Source organism: Tamandua tetradactyla, chromosome 4, assembly GCF_023851605.1.
Source record: "Tamandua tetradactyla isolate mTamTet1 chromosome 4, mTamTet1.pri, whole genome shotgun sequence".
NCBI classification, from domain to species: domain Eukaryota; kingdom Metazoa; phylum Chordata; class Mammalia; order Pilosa; family Myrmecophagidae; genus Tamandua; species Tamandua tetradactyla.
The window spans coordinates 65,442,835-65,462,569 of NC_135330.1; the positions used below are offsets into that span (position 1 = coordinate 65,442,835).

General features: G+C 38.4%; 1 protein-coding gene across 3 annotated transcripts in view; it reads left to right on the plus strand.

Moving 5' to 3' along the window:
- The window catches only part of CR2 (complement C3d receptor 2), a 36,931-nt gene extending 25,994 nt beyond the window's left edge, over positions 1-10,937 (plus strand). For 2 of the 3 annotated variants that reach the window (XM_077157656.1, XM_077157657.1), the window contains 5 exons: positions 756-941; positions 1,588-1,611; positions 2,392-2,467; positions 8,412-8,520; positions 10,186-10,937. In XM_077157656.1, the coding sequence (XP_077013771.1) occupies positions 756-941; positions 1,588-1,611; positions 2,392-2,467; positions 8,412-8,505 (380 nt within the window). In that variant the 3' untranslated portion in view covers positions 8,506-8,520; positions 10,186-10,937. Of the gene's footprint in view, positions 1-278; positions 710-755; positions 942-1,587; positions 1,612-2,391; positions 2,468-8,411; positions 8,521-10,185 lie in introns of those variants that run through there. The other variant, XM_077157658.1, reaches the window with a different exon arrangement.
- The last annotated feature ends 8,798 nt before the right edge of the window (positions 10,938-19,735 follow it).

Genomic DNA, 19,735 nt, shown 5'->3' on the forward strand with positions numbered 1-19,735 from the left:
TCAGTATGCATTTGACAAAATACTAACAAACGCACAGTGATCTTTGGAGTATATTTTCTCCGAGTGGTGGTGGGACTATGGGTGAATATTTTATAAAAGTTTCAAAGTGTTGTTTTGTTATCATAAACAATACATATGAAAAACAAGTAGTAATCTAATATTTATTGAGCACTTTTTACATATGCCACACATGGTGTACAGCACTTGACACGCATTATCTGATTTAATTTTCCTAGGGGACATATGAGATTGGTTCCATTCTTATCCATGTTTTACAGACAAGGTCGCAGAGGCCTGGAGAGGCTGTCATTTACCCAGAGTCCCACAGTTGGGAAGTGCTAGAGTTAGAATTCAAACTAAGAGCTCACATGATTGACCCCTATACTGAAAAGATGAAAGAAGAAACGAGGAAGCATAAGCACTTATGAAGTCTTGGAGAGTAAGAGTAATACTTAATATTTACCCATTCAGTCCTCACCGTTTCTCTAAGAAGGTATTGAAATTATCCTACACTGTCATCATAGAAACGGAAACACAAAGCAAGAAAATAATCTGGCTTAAGTTACCTAAACGTGATTGAGCTATGTAGCTGACACTAAAAGAGCCTAGGATCTTGTCTTATGTTATTTCAGCAAGATCTTGCTTATTGAGAATGAAATACATTGATTTCTTAAATCTTTCCATTAAGGGCAGGTTCTTTACCTTGGTAAAAGTCAAAATGAGACAGAGCTTCAATCGGTCTCCTTTCATTTCAGAGGTAAACTGTAGCTCCCCAGAGTCTATGAATGGAATCCAGAAGGGGCTGGAGCCTGGGAAAATGTATCAGTATGGAGCTGTTGTCAACGTGGAGTGTGAAGATGGGTATACTCTAGAAGGAAGTCCCCAGAGCCAGTGCCAGGATGATCAGCTCTGGAGCCCTCCCCTGGCTGTGTGCAAATCCCGTAAGTGCAAGGGCTTCGAGTGGGAAAGTGCAACCCTTACCTGGCTGACCAAAGAGAAGAGATGGGGTCCACCTCAAGGCTGGGGACTCCTGGGTTTTAAATTGAGATAGGTCTGTGACCAGTGGACCAATAACAGAAAAAATTTCAAGTCAACGGTCTGGCCTAGAAGAAGCAAAACTTTCTGAGGATGGGGGAAATAATTAACAGAAAATAGAGAGGAGCACTAACGTAAAAGGAGCACAGATGCAAAACTAAAACCTTACATTTTGAAAGGAGTTGCTGCTGAGACTTCCCTGATTGCTGAATCTTGAAGTAAAAGTCCGTACTGATTTGGCAGGGGGCTCCAAACATATGGTAGCTAACCTGTTATAATAGTTAATATTTGCATTCTAACTTGAGAACTCGCTGATCATAAAGTTAGGATAGATTGGGTTTTTCCATATGTGAACCAACTATCCTATGCCATCTACTTAAAGTGATAAAAAAACTGTAGTAAATTAGTATAAAAGAAATGCAGATAAAGTGGGTATAACCAGGGTTCCAATAAGTTTTTAAAATAGATTCAGAAGGGAGCTGAGTGCTAACTTTGGGCTATATTGAATTATGTGACTAGACTGATATTTCCATGATTTTGTGTTCTCCTTAGGCTCAGTTGCTCTTCTCCTTACTGGTAAGTTTCCTTAAATACTTGAGAAAACCTCTCATGATGTTTTATAAAAATATATAAAATTAGAGCCCTACATCCTATGTGGGTACTATTTTTTTCACTTTAATTCATTGACAATTATAATTTTTGACATTTTAACGGTATTTTTGTGTGCACTTCACACTTTAAAAATGTCATTTTTAGATAAAGTTCGGTAAATGATTAAAACAGCCAGCTATGTCCAATTATTTAATTGAAAGATCAGTTTTCATTAACTCTTTTTTTTGCATGGGCAGGCACCGGGAATTGAACCCGGGTCTCCAGCACAGCAGGTGAGAACTCTACCTGCTGAGCCACTGTGGCCCGCCCAGTTTTCATTAACTCTTGATATTTGGTATGATCATAATAGGCTGGTTTATTCAGTGCTGTAGCAGAATATATTTTACAATGGAGAGTCAAACGTATATTCTCTAGAAACAGGGGAGCTGGGGTCTGTGCCCCTAATTTTGCCTCAGTGACAAGAATGTTACTAATGAAACCGAAAGGAACAGGAAAGCTCCACGGACACCTGAATGGAGCCCTGTACTCATGTGTTCAATGCTTTAGATTAACTGTAGACAAGATCGAATCAGGCAAATCCTAAGGCCAAATGTGAATATGCAGAAATTCAGGGTTTATGGCTGAGAAGTGATGGTGAAAGTCCTGTAATATTGTCCCCACCACTAGGGAAAGTTCCCACAATCTGTTAAAGAACACTATAGACCAGGCTTTGCTGGCAGGTGATATTCACTTTTTGTTTTCTAGGTTTATCTGTAGGTTCAGTACTTCTTCTCCTCTTGGTTACTGTTACTTCGTGCATGCTATTAAAACCCAGAGAAAGGTAAGTTCAAATGTATCCTTGACCAAAATGTAGCAAAAGTTTTTGCCTTCTTGCCTGAAACTCAACACAGAAGCACATGCTATACGAAATGAATATTGCAATGATGACAATTGGAATAAGATATCTTGGAATATCTGGAAGAGAAAAAAAAAAAGAAATCCCAATTGTCATATTGCAAATATTTTGGTATATTCCCATCTGATATTTTCTCTTTATTCTTTCTTTTTCTATTGCTAAACTGGAATTTTTGTATTATAATTTCCTATCGTAATTTTTAAATTTTGCCTAATGCATGTATTTCTTATGACTTTAAATCATGTTGTCTTTAGCTATTTAATAATCTCTTATTCAAAAATATACATGTCTATGTTGTGAAAATTTTAGGTTGCTTTCTCGTTAATTTATTCATTTGTTCATTTTACATGGACAGGCACTGGGAACATTTATTTTAATAATAAATAAAGCTAAAAGGAACACCTTTGAATAAATTTTTTCCTACCTCTACTTATTTCCTTAAGATAGATTCTTAAAATTATAAGAAAGTGTCTGAGTATTTAAGATACTTGATAAATATTGCTAAGTGCCTTTCCAATTTATTCTAACTTGCTCATATATCAAATAATGAATGTATCTGGATGTGTTGTGTTTCTGGACCCCTATTCCTGATTCATTGATCTCCCATCACAATTCACTTTGTATTTAATTAGCATAGCTTAATACTACCTGAGTGTCTGGTAGGGCAAGAATCACCTGCCTATAATATTTTACAATTTTCCCCTCTGTTCTCTTTTTGTTTTTACAGGTGACTTTTAGACTCACCTGTCATTTCCTTAAAGCAATCATGCTGTGACTGCCTTTAAATCTGTAAATTAATTTGTGAGAAAATTACATTTTACTATAGTGTTCTCTCACTCACAAACCTAATAGGCCTTTCCATTTGTTCAAGCAATATTTTCTCCCAGTCAGGTCTTGTTTTCATGATTACTTAAATAACTGCTGGATTTCAATGTTTTGCTATGTAATGTTTTCTTATCCAGAAATAAGATATATTCCTACATTTACTTTTTAAACATCTGAATCCACCTGCAATTTATTTTCTGCTATGGTATGACATAACCACATGTGCGCTTTTCTTTCTATACAGTCACTTTTTCCGACACCTGTTCTGAGTAAACCATGCCTTTACTTTCGTTATATAAAGGTTCCTTTACCAGATAGTTTCCTCATTCAATTCTTCTTTACTGGAACTGATGTTAGAGATATCTGACATAGATTTGAGACATGGATTATGTTCCACTGATCTCCTGTCTCTATAAGCCAGGAGTACTCTATTTACAATTATAGCTTTATAATAGTTTTGAGTTCCATTTTCTCCCTCTTTAGACTATTTTGGAGTTTTCTTTTGTCCTTTTTCACTGATAAACTATAGAATCTTCCATCCCTTACCCCCCAAAAATGTTTGGATTTTGATGGGAAGTACCTTAACCCAACAGATGTTACTGGGAAGAGGTAACCTGTTCAAAATATTCAATATCCCCTTCCAGAGAGATGCATGACTGATTCAAGTTGTTACTTTGCATCTCTCATTAAATGGTTCACTGCATATAGAACGTATAAATTTCTAAGTATCTTATTTTTCTTACTCTTTTTAAGTAGGATTATTTTTGTGGCCATGTTTTATAATTAACTTCAAAACTATCTAGGAAAGCTTATTGTCATGCAATTATTACTTCGAGTAGGTTTTCAATGACTTATCAAGTCTTCTAAGTAGGAAACTATATTTTCTAAAATTTATTATTGCTACATCATTTCTACTGGTCATACATCAAAACTAAGTAATAACAGAATCTATGAACCTGAGCAGTTTGTTTAGGCCTCGGAAGGCCTGAGCAAGGCAGGCTGGGCCACGGTTTCTGTTGGGAGATGTGCTTACAGTGTCTTCTAGAGTGTGTGCCACGCAAAAACTCTGGCTTTGGGAGTGGCTTCAGCGGAAAGGGGATTCTATGGCCAAATAAGATTGGGAAACACTGCATACCAGGTTTTTCTCCTCCTGATTCAGGATAACCATTAGGATATTTAGTTAAATCAAAGAAGGCTGTTTGATTTTTTTTTTTGAAAACCAGAGTTTTCCAAATTAATTGGACTATAGAACACTTTTCCTCATGTAATGCTTTTAGCATCCCACAGAACTAATGTTCTATTTAACATATTTAAGAAATCTAGAAAGTAGTAGATCATCAAAAGCCATCATGGCTAGGACAAGAAGTTTGGTCTTTATGCCGTAGGATTTTAGGCAAGGACATAATGTGCCCAGATTTGCATTTTCAGAAGATGGTGCAAGAGTGGGGTTCTCAAATGAAATCAGAAAGAAAGATGGTTGATAGAGACTGAGAAGGTATAATCTAGGAATGCCTAGAGTGTATAATGATAGTGACTAAGTGTACAAATTTAAAAATGTTTTTGCATGAGGAAGAATAAAGTAATGTCATTACTACAGGGTGTTGAAAATAGATGGTTATTAACTTTTTAAAATTTTAACTTATATGTGAGACTAAAGCAAAAAATGTTTGTTTGGTACAAAATTTATATTTTGACTAATGCAGTTCCTAAGAAAATTTATGTGGACAGCTTAATTGAACATCATAAGTACATGGAACCTTGAGTAGGCATAAGATTTTGTAGGTTTGTCCAGAGTGGTGCCCCAATAAATCCCACAGTGATTTGAAAAGTGAGTAAAAAAGTATTTTCAAAGTCCCCTTGGGGGAATGGCGACAAAGGGGGAAAATTCAACTTCCCCAAGTGGGGAATTCTTGATATTCTCACAAGCAGTGGGGACAACCAAAGCAATAGGGTGAGCCCCCAATCTTGGGGTTTGTTCATATGAAACTTAACCCCACAAAGGACAGTTCAAGCCTACTTAAAATTAGGCCTGACACTCACCCCCAAGAGAACCTTTTTTGTTGCTCAGATATGGCCTCTCTCTCCAGCCAACACAACAAGCAAACTCACCACCCTCCCCCTGTCTACGTGGGACATGACTCCCAGGGGTGTGGACCTTCCTGGCAACGTGGGACAGAACTCCTAGAATTAGCTGGGACTCAGCATCAGGGGATTGAGAAAACCTTCTTCACAAAAAGGGGGAAGAGTGAAATGAGACAAAATAAAGTGTAAATGGCTGAGAGATTCCAAACAGAGTCGAGAGCTTATCCTGGATGTTGTTCTTATGCATTAAGTAGATATCACCTTGTTAGTCAAGATGTAATGGAGAGGCTGGAGGGAACTGCCTGAAAATGTAGAGCTGTGTTCCAGTAGCCATGTTTCTTGAAGATGATTGTATAATGATATAGCTTTCACAATGTGACTGTGTGATTGTGAAAACCTTGTGTCTGATGCTCCTTCTATCTACCTTACAAGTAAAACATACAGCATAAAAATAAATAATAGGGAGAACAAATGTTAAAACAAATTTAGTAGATTGAAATGCTAGTGATCAATGAAAAGGAGGGTTAAGGGGTATGATATGTATGATTTCTTCCCTGTTGCCTTTTTATTTCTTTTTCTGAATTGATGCAAATGTTCTAAAAAATGATCATGATGATGAATATGCAACTATGTGATGATTTTGTGAATTACTGATTATATATGTAGAACAGAATGATCATATGTTAAGAATGTTTGTATCTGTTGTTATATTTTTTTTAATTTTTTAATTAATTTAAAAAAATGGGGTCTCAATCAAAGTAGTAGTGGAAGGGACCAAGAGGATGGAAAAAATATAAGAAGTAGCTTCCATATTAAGAAGATAGGTTTTCAAGACTTGATAACCTGCTGAATGTGGGGAGAATGATTCATACATAGAATAAATCGTGTGGACTAGGTGGACCCCGTGGTTCACTGAATGAAGAACAGAGCAGTGTTTTGGGGAAAGATGATGAGTTCAGCTCTGACCTATTCCTTTGAGGCACATGAGATAGAAACTTGGGAGAGGAGCCTGGACTCAGGTATGTGACACTTACATCACAATTGACTCCATGAACAAAAAAGAAGATAAATGGCAAAAAACAGGGATGAGAAAAGACCTCAGAGGGACAGTGTTTGTTTTGCTAAAGCTGCTGAAATGCAATATACCAGAAATGGAATGGCTTTTTAAAAGGGAACTCATTAAGTTACAAGTTTACAGTTCTAAGGCCATGAGAATGTCCAAACTAAGGCATCCAGGGAATAAAACCTAGACTCAAGAAAGGGCCCGTGATGTCTGGGGTTTCTCTCTCAGCTGGGAAGGCACATGGCAACATCTCCTAGCTTTCTTTCCTGGCTTCTTCAAACAGCTTCCCCAGGGGAAGCTGCATCTCCAAAGGTCTCTGCATCTCCAAAGGTCTGGCTGTGTGGGCTCTGAAGCTTTTTCCAAAATGGTTCCCTCTAAAAGGATTCTAGCAAGCGACCCCACCTTGAATGGGTAGAGACCCATTTCCATAGAAACCACCTAATCAAAAGGTTCCACCCACAACTGGGTGGGTCACATCTCCATGGAAATAACTTAATCAAAAAGATCCCACCCAACAATATTGAATCTAGATGAAAGAAAATGGTTTTTCTGGGGTACATAACAGTTCCAAACCAGCACAGACAGTGACGTTGAAAAGGCTGGAGGGGTAGGAACAGTCAGAGGTAGGATGGAATCTAGAAGAGAGTAGATTCGCAGAATTCAAGTGAGAAAAGGAGCTAAAAAAAAAAAAAAAGTAGGGATATCATCTTTATGGTCCTTCCTCACAGGAAGTTAGAAGATAATTTTAACCAAGAGTAATTAGAAACTTAAGTAAGTAGAAAATATGGTCTCCGTCTCTTTCCTTCATGTTATCAGAGCATTGCATGTGTAGGAAATTTTGCAAACTTTGGGAATGCTTATTTGCAAGCTCAAATAATTAACAATGTTCCAGTATAATTATTAAATGTATTAACTTGATTATATCAAAAGCTATATTTAAGCTTTTGATATGAGCCAAACAAATATGTTAATCTAAATTCCTAAGTATCATTCATTTTTTTCCATTTTCTAACCCCATCCAATTTATTTTTCTGTAGTTATTATAGAACATTTGGGTTACTGTAAACACTTTGTTATAATTGAGATAAATAATACATTATTTTAAAATGAATATATAGTTACAAAGTACTTAAAAACCTATTAAATACTTTTAAAAGGTATCCAAAGAATTACTATTTCTTCAAGCCATTTGAGCCATTGAGATTGACCTCAAATTTATATTTTATAATATTCTTAATATATATATTGCTTTATCTTTCTATAAACTAACCTCTTAAATACAGTAGTGAATGACAAGCTATGTGACCTTTGCTGCAATCTTCCTTCCCCAGTAATATGTACTACTTTATTTCCTAGCTCTACATGATAGTGTAATCACATTTTATCATCTTTCACTTTTGTGTCAAAGTGGTTTTAGAAGCACAGAAAAGTATGTGCTTCCAAAGGGTAAAAGTGAGAGCATCCTTTTGAAAATCATTTAAAACTTTTAGTGCCATGTGACTACATGATGGTTTTAAGTTAAACCTCAAATCAAAAAGATTCCTTTTAAAGAGGATTAAAAGGTTGTCTCAAAAGGGTAAATTTATGGTCAAATCCTACAATAAAAGCTTCTTTTCAAGTTTTGTTTTTTTTTCTATTTGAGAGTCATAGTATTTAGTCATTAAAAGCCCTGGATCTGGGGTAAAGCCACCAAGTGTTAGCTTCTGACTTGAACACATCCATGCTGTATGCGCCTTTCTAAAACAATGGGGGTTATAATGTTTACTTCATAGGACATTTAGGAAGATAAAGTGAGATAATCCATGTGTTGGGAATCATGGTAGGTAAACAACTGTTACATCATCATAGTATTCATGGTCAATGAGTAAAGATTTCGTTTTTGTTTCTTTTTCCACTTAGGAATTATTATACAAACACAAGCCCGAAAAAAGGAACTTTTCAATTAGAAACACGACAAGTATATTCTGTTGATCCATACCACCCAGCAAGCTAATCAGAAGACAAACCGGTATCAAATGAAATGGAAATATTTTCGTAACTTTACATGTCAAATGTTCCTTTATTTTATGTTCATCAATAAGCAAAGTACTAAATATGTATGGTTATGACTATTGAACAAGTCTTTAGTAACCGGACATCGCAATTGTTAACTTATCCACAGTAATCTCCCAGCTGCTGCCCTGGTACTGGGAGGTCTGGCACACTCCCTCCTGGCTCCCGTGCATTTAGCTCCACCTCACTCACAAGTCAAAGCTGCAGGCAGGGGATGCCCGCCTCCTGCCTTGCCTGTGGTTCCTACCATAGGAATTGCAACAGGACCTTTGTAATGTAGCCAGTGTTGCTCAGGGTCGGTGCCACCCAATGCCAGTTTTCTCCCATTCAGGAGAGAGCTAAAAACCGCAGGGTGTCTCCTCTTGCTGTAGAACAGCTGGCCATTTGCTGTTCCTGGGGCAGACGCCTCTTGACAGCTCCAATTTGGGGAGAAGGGCTATGGCAACACGTAGCAGAGGCAACAGGCAATGGCACAAAGCAGCGTGGACGTATGTCAGCAAACCACGGACTCTTCCCAGATAGTGTTAGCTATCTGAGAAAGCAGTTTGAAGGCAAGAGCAGCCAAAAAGCATTATGTTTCATGTCCCATGGTTGTGATCCACACTTGCCGCTCCTTGCATCACTCGTTTCCAATTAGTTGAGCTGGATGTGAAATTTGGGTCCAGGTGGACATCAGGCGTGACACAAAGGGAAATCATAGTGCATGAGGAAAGCTGGTTGGTACTCACAGGTCCCAGAGAGAGAGGCGTGCCATGAGAGTCGATGGGAAATGCCATCAGCTCAGGTGGCTCAACCAAGCAGGTAGAGAACACACCGGCAATGAGACGGATCCACGGGCTTGTGCCTTTACTGTAGTCAGAGGTGGAGGTTAGTAGATTTCTCCCTGGAGTCAAGGATTGGTTAATTTAAAACAAACAGCTCTGGGAGAGTTTATGCTCCAGAGCTGCTTATTAACCGGGTCAAGGGTCAGTGTTGAGGCAAGTGGTTTAGGTCAAGTGAGATAGATGACGAGATGGCACACCAAACATTTTAATAGTTGGCATACCACTGCTGCCCTCTTGGTATGTACTTTAATAAGAAAAATAAACTCATACATAGCAGAATGAGTACCATAAACAAAGTACAGAAAAACTGTCATGGCATGAGGAAGGAAAGCTTACTTGCTACTGGTGAGTCAGAGAAAAAGGGGGAGACCCTGTCCCTGATCTCTAATTCCAACCCAGGGGGGTCCAAGGTAAAGCTATCGCATGAACATTTGTTGAATGAAGACATGAATGACCAAGAATGAGAGCACTGCTTCCATCTCTTCCTCATTTGCTTTAATCTGCATTTGCCAATATGACAGTTGTTATTTGCTCCAGGTTATGTTACCTGAAGATCTTCTTAATGGTATGATAATCAATGATATGATTGGGTACAGCCATTATAATTTCTATAGAGAATGACAAATATTTCGTTATGATATATAATTTCTACAAAGAATGAATTATATATAGTATATAAAATTTATATTATTTATCAATATGAAGAGCGAGAAAAAATGTTAACATTTTTATTAAAGTTTGTGTTGCACAGCTGCTATTCATGCTGCCTCCTCAACAGAAATTATCTCTCATCTCAGTGCACCTTCCTGCTTGGAATCTAACTGTACATCGTTGGAAAGAAGCCACCCAAATCAACAAGCCTGTTTGTATGGCCTCAAGTCACTGAAATGATTTCATAAGCTTTAACATCCTATATATACTTATTCTTTACTTATTCTCAAGCAGAACAAAGACATTTTGCCTTTTGGTAAAGACGGAAGCCTGGTTTCACTGCCCCTTGTTCCTCAAGGACTTTCTGAAGCCTCACCTGTGATGTGCCTGGAGCCAAGCTGTGGCTGCAGTTAGATGGCTCTGAAAGTGACAACTGCTTCTAAAGACGATGTTAACAGAGCTGTCCTCCTTACCTCTGTCCTCATATACTCTTACCATATACTAGAGGAATTGGCACTTTGGGTTATAAAACAGTGATTCCTGTGATTATCCTGGGCCTACTGCTTTGGTTGGGAAGTCTACCTTTATTATAATAGTAGCTTCCTTTTCTGACATGATTGAATATTCCCCTTTTAATGCCCCCCTTGGTTTGAGTTTTTCTCATAATATATACTTCCAGTTTCCACGATCACTCAGTAACTGCGATTTGTACAAGTTACCTGCCCAAACTTGTTTTGAAATTATAGGAGTCAAGTTTTAATTCAGAACTTTTCATATACAAGTCAAGCTTTGGAATTTTTTTTTTTTTTTTTTTGGCGGTTGTTAGAAGTTCCAGATGCTTGTAAAAACGTCATATAACAAAGTACCTATTAACCATTCTAATAAACTTTATCCTTAAAAAAGCAGTTGCCTTATATAATTTTTTTTTTCTGAAATCAGTGAACTCTTGAATAACTTGCACAGTCTTAGGGTTTAGGATTTCATTACTTAGTAGCTATTCATTCTGGATTCCATCTTCTGTCATCTTAACCAAATTCTCAACTCCACAAACTCAACTCCTTCACCCTCAAGAATTTCTCTTATAATTTTCCCCCAACACTCTCTCCCTCTCCCACTCATACTTAATTCCAGGTGTGTTTTCTCTGTCCCAACATTTTAGCTATTTAAAAAATGTTTACTAGATACCATATATTTACTCTCTTTACCTTCTTACACTGTTTATGCTATTCAGTATCTTTTATTCATTCCTATTCAGTGTCCTTTTCATTTCACCACATTATCTGCTCATTTAACTAAGGTTCCCTATTCTACCATCACCCCTCCTTTTCTTAGCAAACCATGAAAAGGTAATTCCCTCAACACCTTCTCTCTCCACCTCCAAGCTTAACTGTACTCATTCATCCTTATTTCATGTCTATCTACCATTTTCTATGAACTTGCTGTTCTTTTTTCATCCCTTTCTGCCTCTTCCAGGGCATTGCTCCATCATTGATACCCTCTCCCATCACTGGCTTCTTCTGTTCATCTACAAACCTTCTGGACAAGGACCCACTCAGCTGCAAGTAATAGCAACCCATTGCATACTGGCTTAGACCAAAAAGAATGTTAATATATTGTATAACAAAAAAGGCCAAGGATAGAGTTGGCCCAGGCAAAATGAGAATCAGATGTTCAAATCATGCCCTCAAAAATCTGTTCCATCCCCTGATTCTGTTTTATGCCTTGCTGGCTTCATTCTCTGGCAGGCATTCTCATAAAAGTTGCAAAATATTTTCTAGCAATACCAAATGCATCCACTCAACTTAGCATTCCAGCACAAAGAGCTTCTCTTGTCCAGTAACCCCTTCATTAGTTCTGTTTGTCCACTCTGGGTCACGTGCTCCAGTCTGAAGTAACCACTAGACCAGGGCATTAGAATGAGCTGCTGACAATGTTTAAGTTGCCTCTCAGCCTTGGAACTGGGGGTAGGGTTGGTCTACTTCAGTGGTTCTCGAGTTTTCCCCTCCAGAAGACAGTCAGAAATGTCTGGTATCTAGTGGGTATAGGCCAAGGATGCTCCTAAATAACCTTAAGTGCACAGAATAGCCCCAACTCCACCCCAAACCAAGAATTGTCCCATCTAAATGTCAAACATGCCAAGGCTGAGAAAACTATGAACCACATGGACAGACTTTTCCACAAAGCGAAAATCAAGGACCAATTCCAGGGGAAAGAGTCCAGCTCAAGCAACAGGTATTCACCATACCCGCCATCTGAAAAGAGCAATTCTCCCTGAAAACATCCATGTTTCCCTTTTAAACTATCTCCTTTCTGTTTACCACAACATTTTCTGGAAAAGTGGCTGACCTTAATTGGCCCAACAGTCACTCACTCAACAAATAGTTATGGAAAGACAACATAACATCAAATACTGTTCTAGGTCATGGGATACAGCAGTGATAAACTGACAGTCATACACAGTCATGACCTCATGCAGCTTTTATTCTAGTGGGGAGAGAGAGATAATAAGCAGATTGTCAAATGGCAATAAAATGAAGAACATAACATTAAAAATTATATAAAGCAGGGAAAGAGGAAAAGTTCTGAATAGATTTTCAATCTTAAGTACTGGTCAAGGAAGGCTCATTGAGAAGGCCAAAGAGCAGCTATGTGTGCAGAGTATTCCAAGCAAAAGGAACATTAAGTGGGAAAAAGTACTGAATAGAGACTATGTCTATTGCATTTGGAGAAATGACTTGCCTGCGTTCTGATGGTAAAATCCACTAGAGAGTAGGGAAATGATGATCCTGGAAAGAGTGAATTCCCAGAGTAATGGTCTAGAACAAATGAGAGCAGATTTTATCTGGTGTACAAATCGAGAGGTTAGCTTTAGATAGGAGTGTGAGCAGTATAAGCATACTAATAGGAGATAAGGAGACTGTATAGGCCAGATACAGATATCTATGTAGAGTGATGATGAAAGTAGAGGAAATTATCTTTGATTGCTTGTATTTTCTCAATTAATTATAAACAGAGATTGAGAATAGTGAAAGAGGTACCAGGAGTTCAATGCCAGACTGAAAATATGAAATAATGATTTAGGTAATGGAAGAGTAAGTAGACTAGGCAAATATAAAAGAAATACCAGGCATTATAATGGTTCATTTGAAATAAGTGATCATTAAAGTGAGACTCATCATAGACTATGTTTTCCTCCAGTCACATATAGCTGCATAGATAGGGGCATAGTAGCAGACAATGGAATCTAACCAGGATTATTGTTTTGTCAGGTGAATATGAGGTGAGAGATGGTCAAGGGAACTGAAAGTTTACGGAAGGTAGTGAATATCATGATGGACCATGAATGTAATCTGGGTGAGCATGAAAGAGAGGACATCAAAAGAATAAGTTGGAGAAGTAGATCCATCTATTCTGTTGGTAGGATCAATAGGCTGTAGGTATGGATAGATACGAAGATCTTGGAGTCAAGATACTAGGGAAGAATTAGAATAAAATGAGGTAGTTGGAGACTGGGATGATTGAAATTAAGACTGTGGAGGAGTTGCACTGATGACAAGGCCTAGGAGAGTTGAGTGGAGGACAAGGTAATTGGCAGAAAAGAGATCAAGGAGCTGAAAGACTGGACATTTAAAATATCATCAGATGGATACTGAAATCACCAAGGACTATGACAGGAATAATAGTGGAGAAGATGGCTGTGAGTCAGGAGCTAAAATATCAAGGAATGAGGGAGAAACCAGGATGACAGAAGATAAATGCAAAAAGAAGTAGCAGTGAGAGGTGTATTCTGATAGCAAGTGATGTAAGGCTGGGAACTTAATCCTCTCCTATTTCCTTTTCCTCAGCTCACTACATTCTAGCTTCCTCCATTGCTCTGCTGCAAATAACTTAAAAGGATAATATCAGATCCTTGAAAGAATTATCTCAGATATTTAAAAAAATGGACGTTATAAGTGATATGATAAAAGTAGATTTTCTTGCAATTCAGTCTTGGAAGATAGCCTAATGGAAACTAATGAAAACTAAGAAACATAGCTGGCCTTTGGACTACTACGCTTTCTCAATTAGTGACACTTCAGAGAGACAGATGAAGTAAGGAAGTTTCTGGAATGTTTGTATGAGCTACGGCTATAAGTTCTAGGTAATAGAGGTTTGCTGGACTTTGTATGCATGTCTCCATTAGTGAAGCTGCACTGAGTATAGTTTTGCCCCTTGAGTGTCTTTACTCTGCCATGAATTATGAATGGAGGAGAAACGCGCTAAAACATTTACTGAAATATCTGCTACAATATATCTTCAGCACTCATCCTATTTCCCTCCCTGCAGCACTTGATCTTTGGAATTACTCCACTCTCCACACAATTATGCCCAACTCTAGCTTTAGGGTGACTCTTTCGTTTCTACCAGTCCATAAATCTGATGTTCTGGTCTTTGGGGACACAGACCCCTAAGAGTCCATGACTAGAACTGTTTTAAAAAATAATTGATTTCCGTTGTAATCCTATGTTCTTTATCATATAGACAAAGCACGATACCGAGAAGGGGTCCATAGGCTTGACCAGGCAAAGGGGTCGGTGATACAGAAAAAAGGTTACAAACTCCTGAATGAATGTAATTCATGTTTTCATTTTGATCTTTCTTTTATTCCACATGCTCTCCCCAGAAAGTCCCATCAGTTCCTGTGATATTGACCATCTTCCAACCATTTCCTCTATCAAAAGCCCTCTTCTTATGCCCTTTTGAAAGTCCAGCTTCATCATCAATAAAGTACCCTATATTTCTAGCCTCTTCCTGGAACACTCTATACTATAGATATGTATGTATGTATGTATATGCATGTATATCTATGTATATGTATATATGCCAATCTGATTAAGTCACACCTTTTTTTCAAAATCTTTCAATAGCATCTCATTGCCTTTGGGATACCTGGCCTTTTGCGACCTGCCACCTCCTTAGACTCCTCCTACATCACTTTCCTATTTCATCCACACTGAATTGGGACTGGTAGTTCCTAGAACTTGCTTCAGGAAGCATACTTTAAAGAATTATTAATCGAGTATCTGCTCTGTGTCCGGCATTACCCCCTGTCCTCAGTGAAGTTATAGGGTGTTGAAGGTTGGGCAGGAGACTGACACAACCAGGCACTGATAAAAAAAAATCTGGAAATTCAGTGTGATAAGCAGAAGGTCTTATGAGAACTCCAAGAAGAGAATCTAACTTGACCGAAGGCTGGATATTTGTGTGTGGGAGAGTGAGTCGGGGAAAACAATACCAACTCCAGTGTGGCTGGAATTCAGAAGAGGAGTGTGGGAGGGAGGAGAGTGACAAGATGTGTCTTGAAAAGTAGTATGCTACCAGAGCTGAAAGTTCTTACATGCTATGCTAAGGCACTCAAATATTACCGTGAATGATTTGAGGCATCATTGAAAATTTTTAAGGAGCAAAGTACAGCGTGCTTTGGAATCATCACTCTAGTAGTGTGTAAAGCACAAATCCAAAAGGAGCCAGAATGAAGGCAGGGAATTGGTTAGGAAACAACTGTGGTGACCCAGCTGAGAAGTGGTAGGAGGCAGGACTGAGACAGCGGCGGTGCAGTCTGTAGGGCAGAGATGGGCTGTATTAACCAGGTAGGATCCACGGTACTGGATGTGGTAGGTCACTGACTCACCTGCTTCTGGCTCAAGTAAATGAATGAAGACTGCGCAGTCTGTTTAGATGAAAAAACAGGAAGGGGAGCAGACTGGGGAGAAAATGGTCAGTCCAGTTCGGGGATTCAAGAAATTTCGAGAAGCTTGAGAATCATTCAGGGAGAAGTGTCCAGGAGACAGAATGGTATATGGCTATAGAGTCTGATAGAAATAATTGACTTGGGGATGTAACCAGAGAACCAAAGCGCTTTGATAAGAAAACCCAAGTAATTGCTAAAAACATCTTGAGGAAAAAAAACGAAGCTGGAGGTCTCGCGCTGCCTGACTTTAAGGCATATTATGAAGCCACAGTGGTCAAAACAGCATGGTATTGGCATAAAGATAGATATATCGACCAATGGAATCGAATAGAGTGCTCAGATATAGACCCTCTCATCTATGGACATTTGATCTTTGATAAGGCAGTCAAGCCAACTCACCTGGGACAGAACAGTCTCTTCAATAAATGGTGCCTAGAGAACTGGATATCCATATGCAAAAGAATGAAAGAAGACCCATCTCTCACACCCTACACAAAAGTTAACTCAAAATGGATCAAAGATCTAAACATTAGGTCTAAGACCATAAAACAGTTAGAGGAAAATGTAGGGAGATATCTTATGAAACTTACAATTGGAGGCGGTTTTATGGACCTTAAACCTAAAGCAAGAGCACTGAAGAAGGAAATAAATAAATGGGAGCTCCTCAAAATTAAACACTTTTGTGCATCAAAGAACTTCATCAAGAAAGTAGAAAGACAGCCTACACAATGGGAATCAATATTTGGAAACGACATATCAGATAAAGGTCTAGTATCCAGAATATATAAAGAGATTGTTCAACTCAACAACAAAAAGACAGCCAACCCAATTACAAAATGGGAAAAAGACTTGAACAGACACCTATCAGAAGAGGAAATACAAATGGCCAAAAGGCACATGAAGAGATGCTCAATGTCCCTGGCCATTAGAGAAATGCAAATCAAAACCACAATGAGATATCATCTCACACCCACCAGAATGGCCATTATCAACAAAACAGAACATGACAAGTGCTGGAGAGGATGCGGAGAAAGAGGCACACTTATCCACTGTTGGTGGGAATGTCAAATGGTGCAACCACTGTGGAAGGCAGTTTGGCGGTTCCTCAAAAAGCTGAATATAGAATTGCCATACGACCCAGCAATACCATTGCTGGGAATCTATCTACTCAAAGGACTTAAGGGCAAAGACACAAACGGACATTTGCACACCAATGTTTATAGCAGCATTATTTACAATTGCAAAGAGATGGAAACAGCCAAAATGTCCATCAACAGAAGAATGGCTAAACAAACTGTGGTATATACATACGATGGAATATTATGCAGCTTTAAGACAGAATAAACTTATGAAGCATGTAATAACATGGATGGACCTAGAGAATATTATGCTGAGTGAGTCCAGCCAAAAACTAAAGGACAAATACTGTATGGTCCCACTGATGTGAACGGACATTCGAGAATAAACTTGAAATATGTCATTGGTAACAGAGTCCAGCAGGAGTTAGAAACAGGGTAAGACAATGGGTAATTGAAGCTGAAGGGATACAGACTGTGCAACAGGACTAGATACAAGAACTCAAAAATGGACAGCACAATAATACCTAATTGTAAAGTAATCATGTTAAAACACTGAATGAAGCTGCATCTGAGCTATAGGGTTTTTTGTTTTTTTTTTACTATTATTACTACTTTTATTTCTTTTCTCTACATTAACATTTTATATCTTTTTCTGTTGTGTTGCTAGTTCCTCTAAACCGATGCAAATGTACTAAGAAACAATGATCATGCATCTATGTGATGATGTTAAGAATTACTGAGTGGATATGTAGAATGGTATGATTTCTAAATGTTGTGTTAATTTCTTTTTTTTTTCTTTCCGTTAACAGAAAAAAGAAAAGAAAAGAAAACCCAAGTAAGCTGTGATGAGCAGCAGAGGGCAAAGAATGAGCCAAGAGGAATACCTACATGGAAGGGGGTGAAAAGATAAATCTAAAAAAGAAAAAAGAAATCTGAAAACTTAGGGAAAAATTCAGGGTGTTGGACCAAAAGGACAAAATTGTTTCTAAAAGGAGAAAGAGCGGTCTTTGACAGCAGGTGCTGCAGATCTGTGAGAAGTGCATAATGCTATAAATATTGATCCACCACACTCGCATCTAAGGCATTACCATTTCTTAATATATGATCTTCTGTGTACCACCACCCACCTGTCTGAGAAGAAATTCAATCTCAGTCATCACTTGGGTTTTTTTCCTCCCCTACATTGATTTATAGAAGAATCTCAAGTTCATACGGTGCCAGGAAAACTGGGGAAGTGCCAAAAGCTTAGGTGCATGGTGACAATCTCCACATTACCATACGGTTTCTGGCTTCTGCATTGAAAGGCAATATAAATAGAACCCTCAAGGAATGTTTGCATTTGTCACCCAAAATCAAAATTTAAGATTCTGATTTTTTTCTTTCTTTTGGTGTCTGGAACAGAGGCAAAATAAATATGCACCTCATGAAAATGGAGAAAAAATGTTTTTGAAATGTAATACATAATTTACACCCCCTAGGAGTTGAAAATTACAAATCAGTAGTAGCTCTTAATGAGTAGGTATCAGTTGATACCCTGATAACTGCACAGCCTTGAGTCTAGAAACAGCCATTTTGGTTATTTGAACATTCCACTTCAAATTTGACTTTCTAATGAGACTGCACATCTGTCCCAATTGCAGGCTCAACAAAAACTTGCTGTTTTAGTTTGCTAACGCTGATGAAGTACAATATACCAGAAATAGGCTGGCTTTTATAATGGGGATTTATTAACTTACAATGTTACAGTTCTCAGGCCAAGAAAATATCCAGATCAAGTCATCAGATGCTATGCTCTGTCATGTCATGCTCTGTTCTGTCACATGGCCAGCATCTACTGGGCCTTCTCTCCCAGGTTTCATTGTTTCCAGCTTCTGGCTTCAATGGTTACCTCTGTCAGCTTCTCTGGGACTTTTACCCTCTTATAAAGGACTCCAGTGAGAGGCTGAAGACCCACCCTGGGGCACTCCCCAATTGAAATAACCTAATCAAAAGGTCTCGCCCACAATGGGTCTACACCCACAGGAATGGATTAAAAGAATATCTTTTCTGGAGTGCATACAAACTACCACACCTGCTTTCATTTATTCTCATGCACACACCTCTCAAGGCTTCTTCACAAAGAGCTTGATTCCGTTAATTGGTTCTGTCATGCGTTATATTCAGCTTCTGGTTTCTCCAGTGCTGCTAAGCAATTCTTTTACTTATCCTTAGTGAGCTCTCGTCCCCAAACATTTCTCTTCTCTCAAAGGCTGTTGTAAACATTTCCCTTTCTCAAGCATTCTACCACCCTCAATATTGTCACTCCTCATTCTTAACGAGTAAACAAACTCCTTTCTCCCTCACAGAGAAAACTGAGGCTGACCGACAGGAACTTGCTGGGAAGAGTGGCGGTCACTTTCCACCTCGCTATCATTTCTTTTTGGCTTTGTCAAGATTCTCCGTGTTCCTGACACTACTCAAGTGTGTATTCTGCCTAGGGGCGTCCTTTTCCCAAATTCTGTATCTTCCTCACTTTCCTCCTTGGTCTTCTTTTATTCGACACTGACCATAATAATTATCCTGACCACAATCATTAGCACAATTATATTAATATATAATGATGTTAACAATCGTATTAATGTGCTTCAAATACCTTCACTTTACGTCGTTCCCTAGAACAGAGCAAGCTCTTTCTAGTTTCACAGCCATCGTACGTGCCTTTCCCCAGCTCATGGACAACCAGGTCCTTCTGGTGATTAAATGTCACCTCTTTCAAAAATAGGCTTTTTTTTAATCACCATACCTAAAATTGATCTGCCCAGCCTATGAAAGTGGATAAAACGAAATGATAGGAGGGGATCCCAGCACCCCAGTTCCCTTCCTCCATTGAACTCAGCACAATTTGTA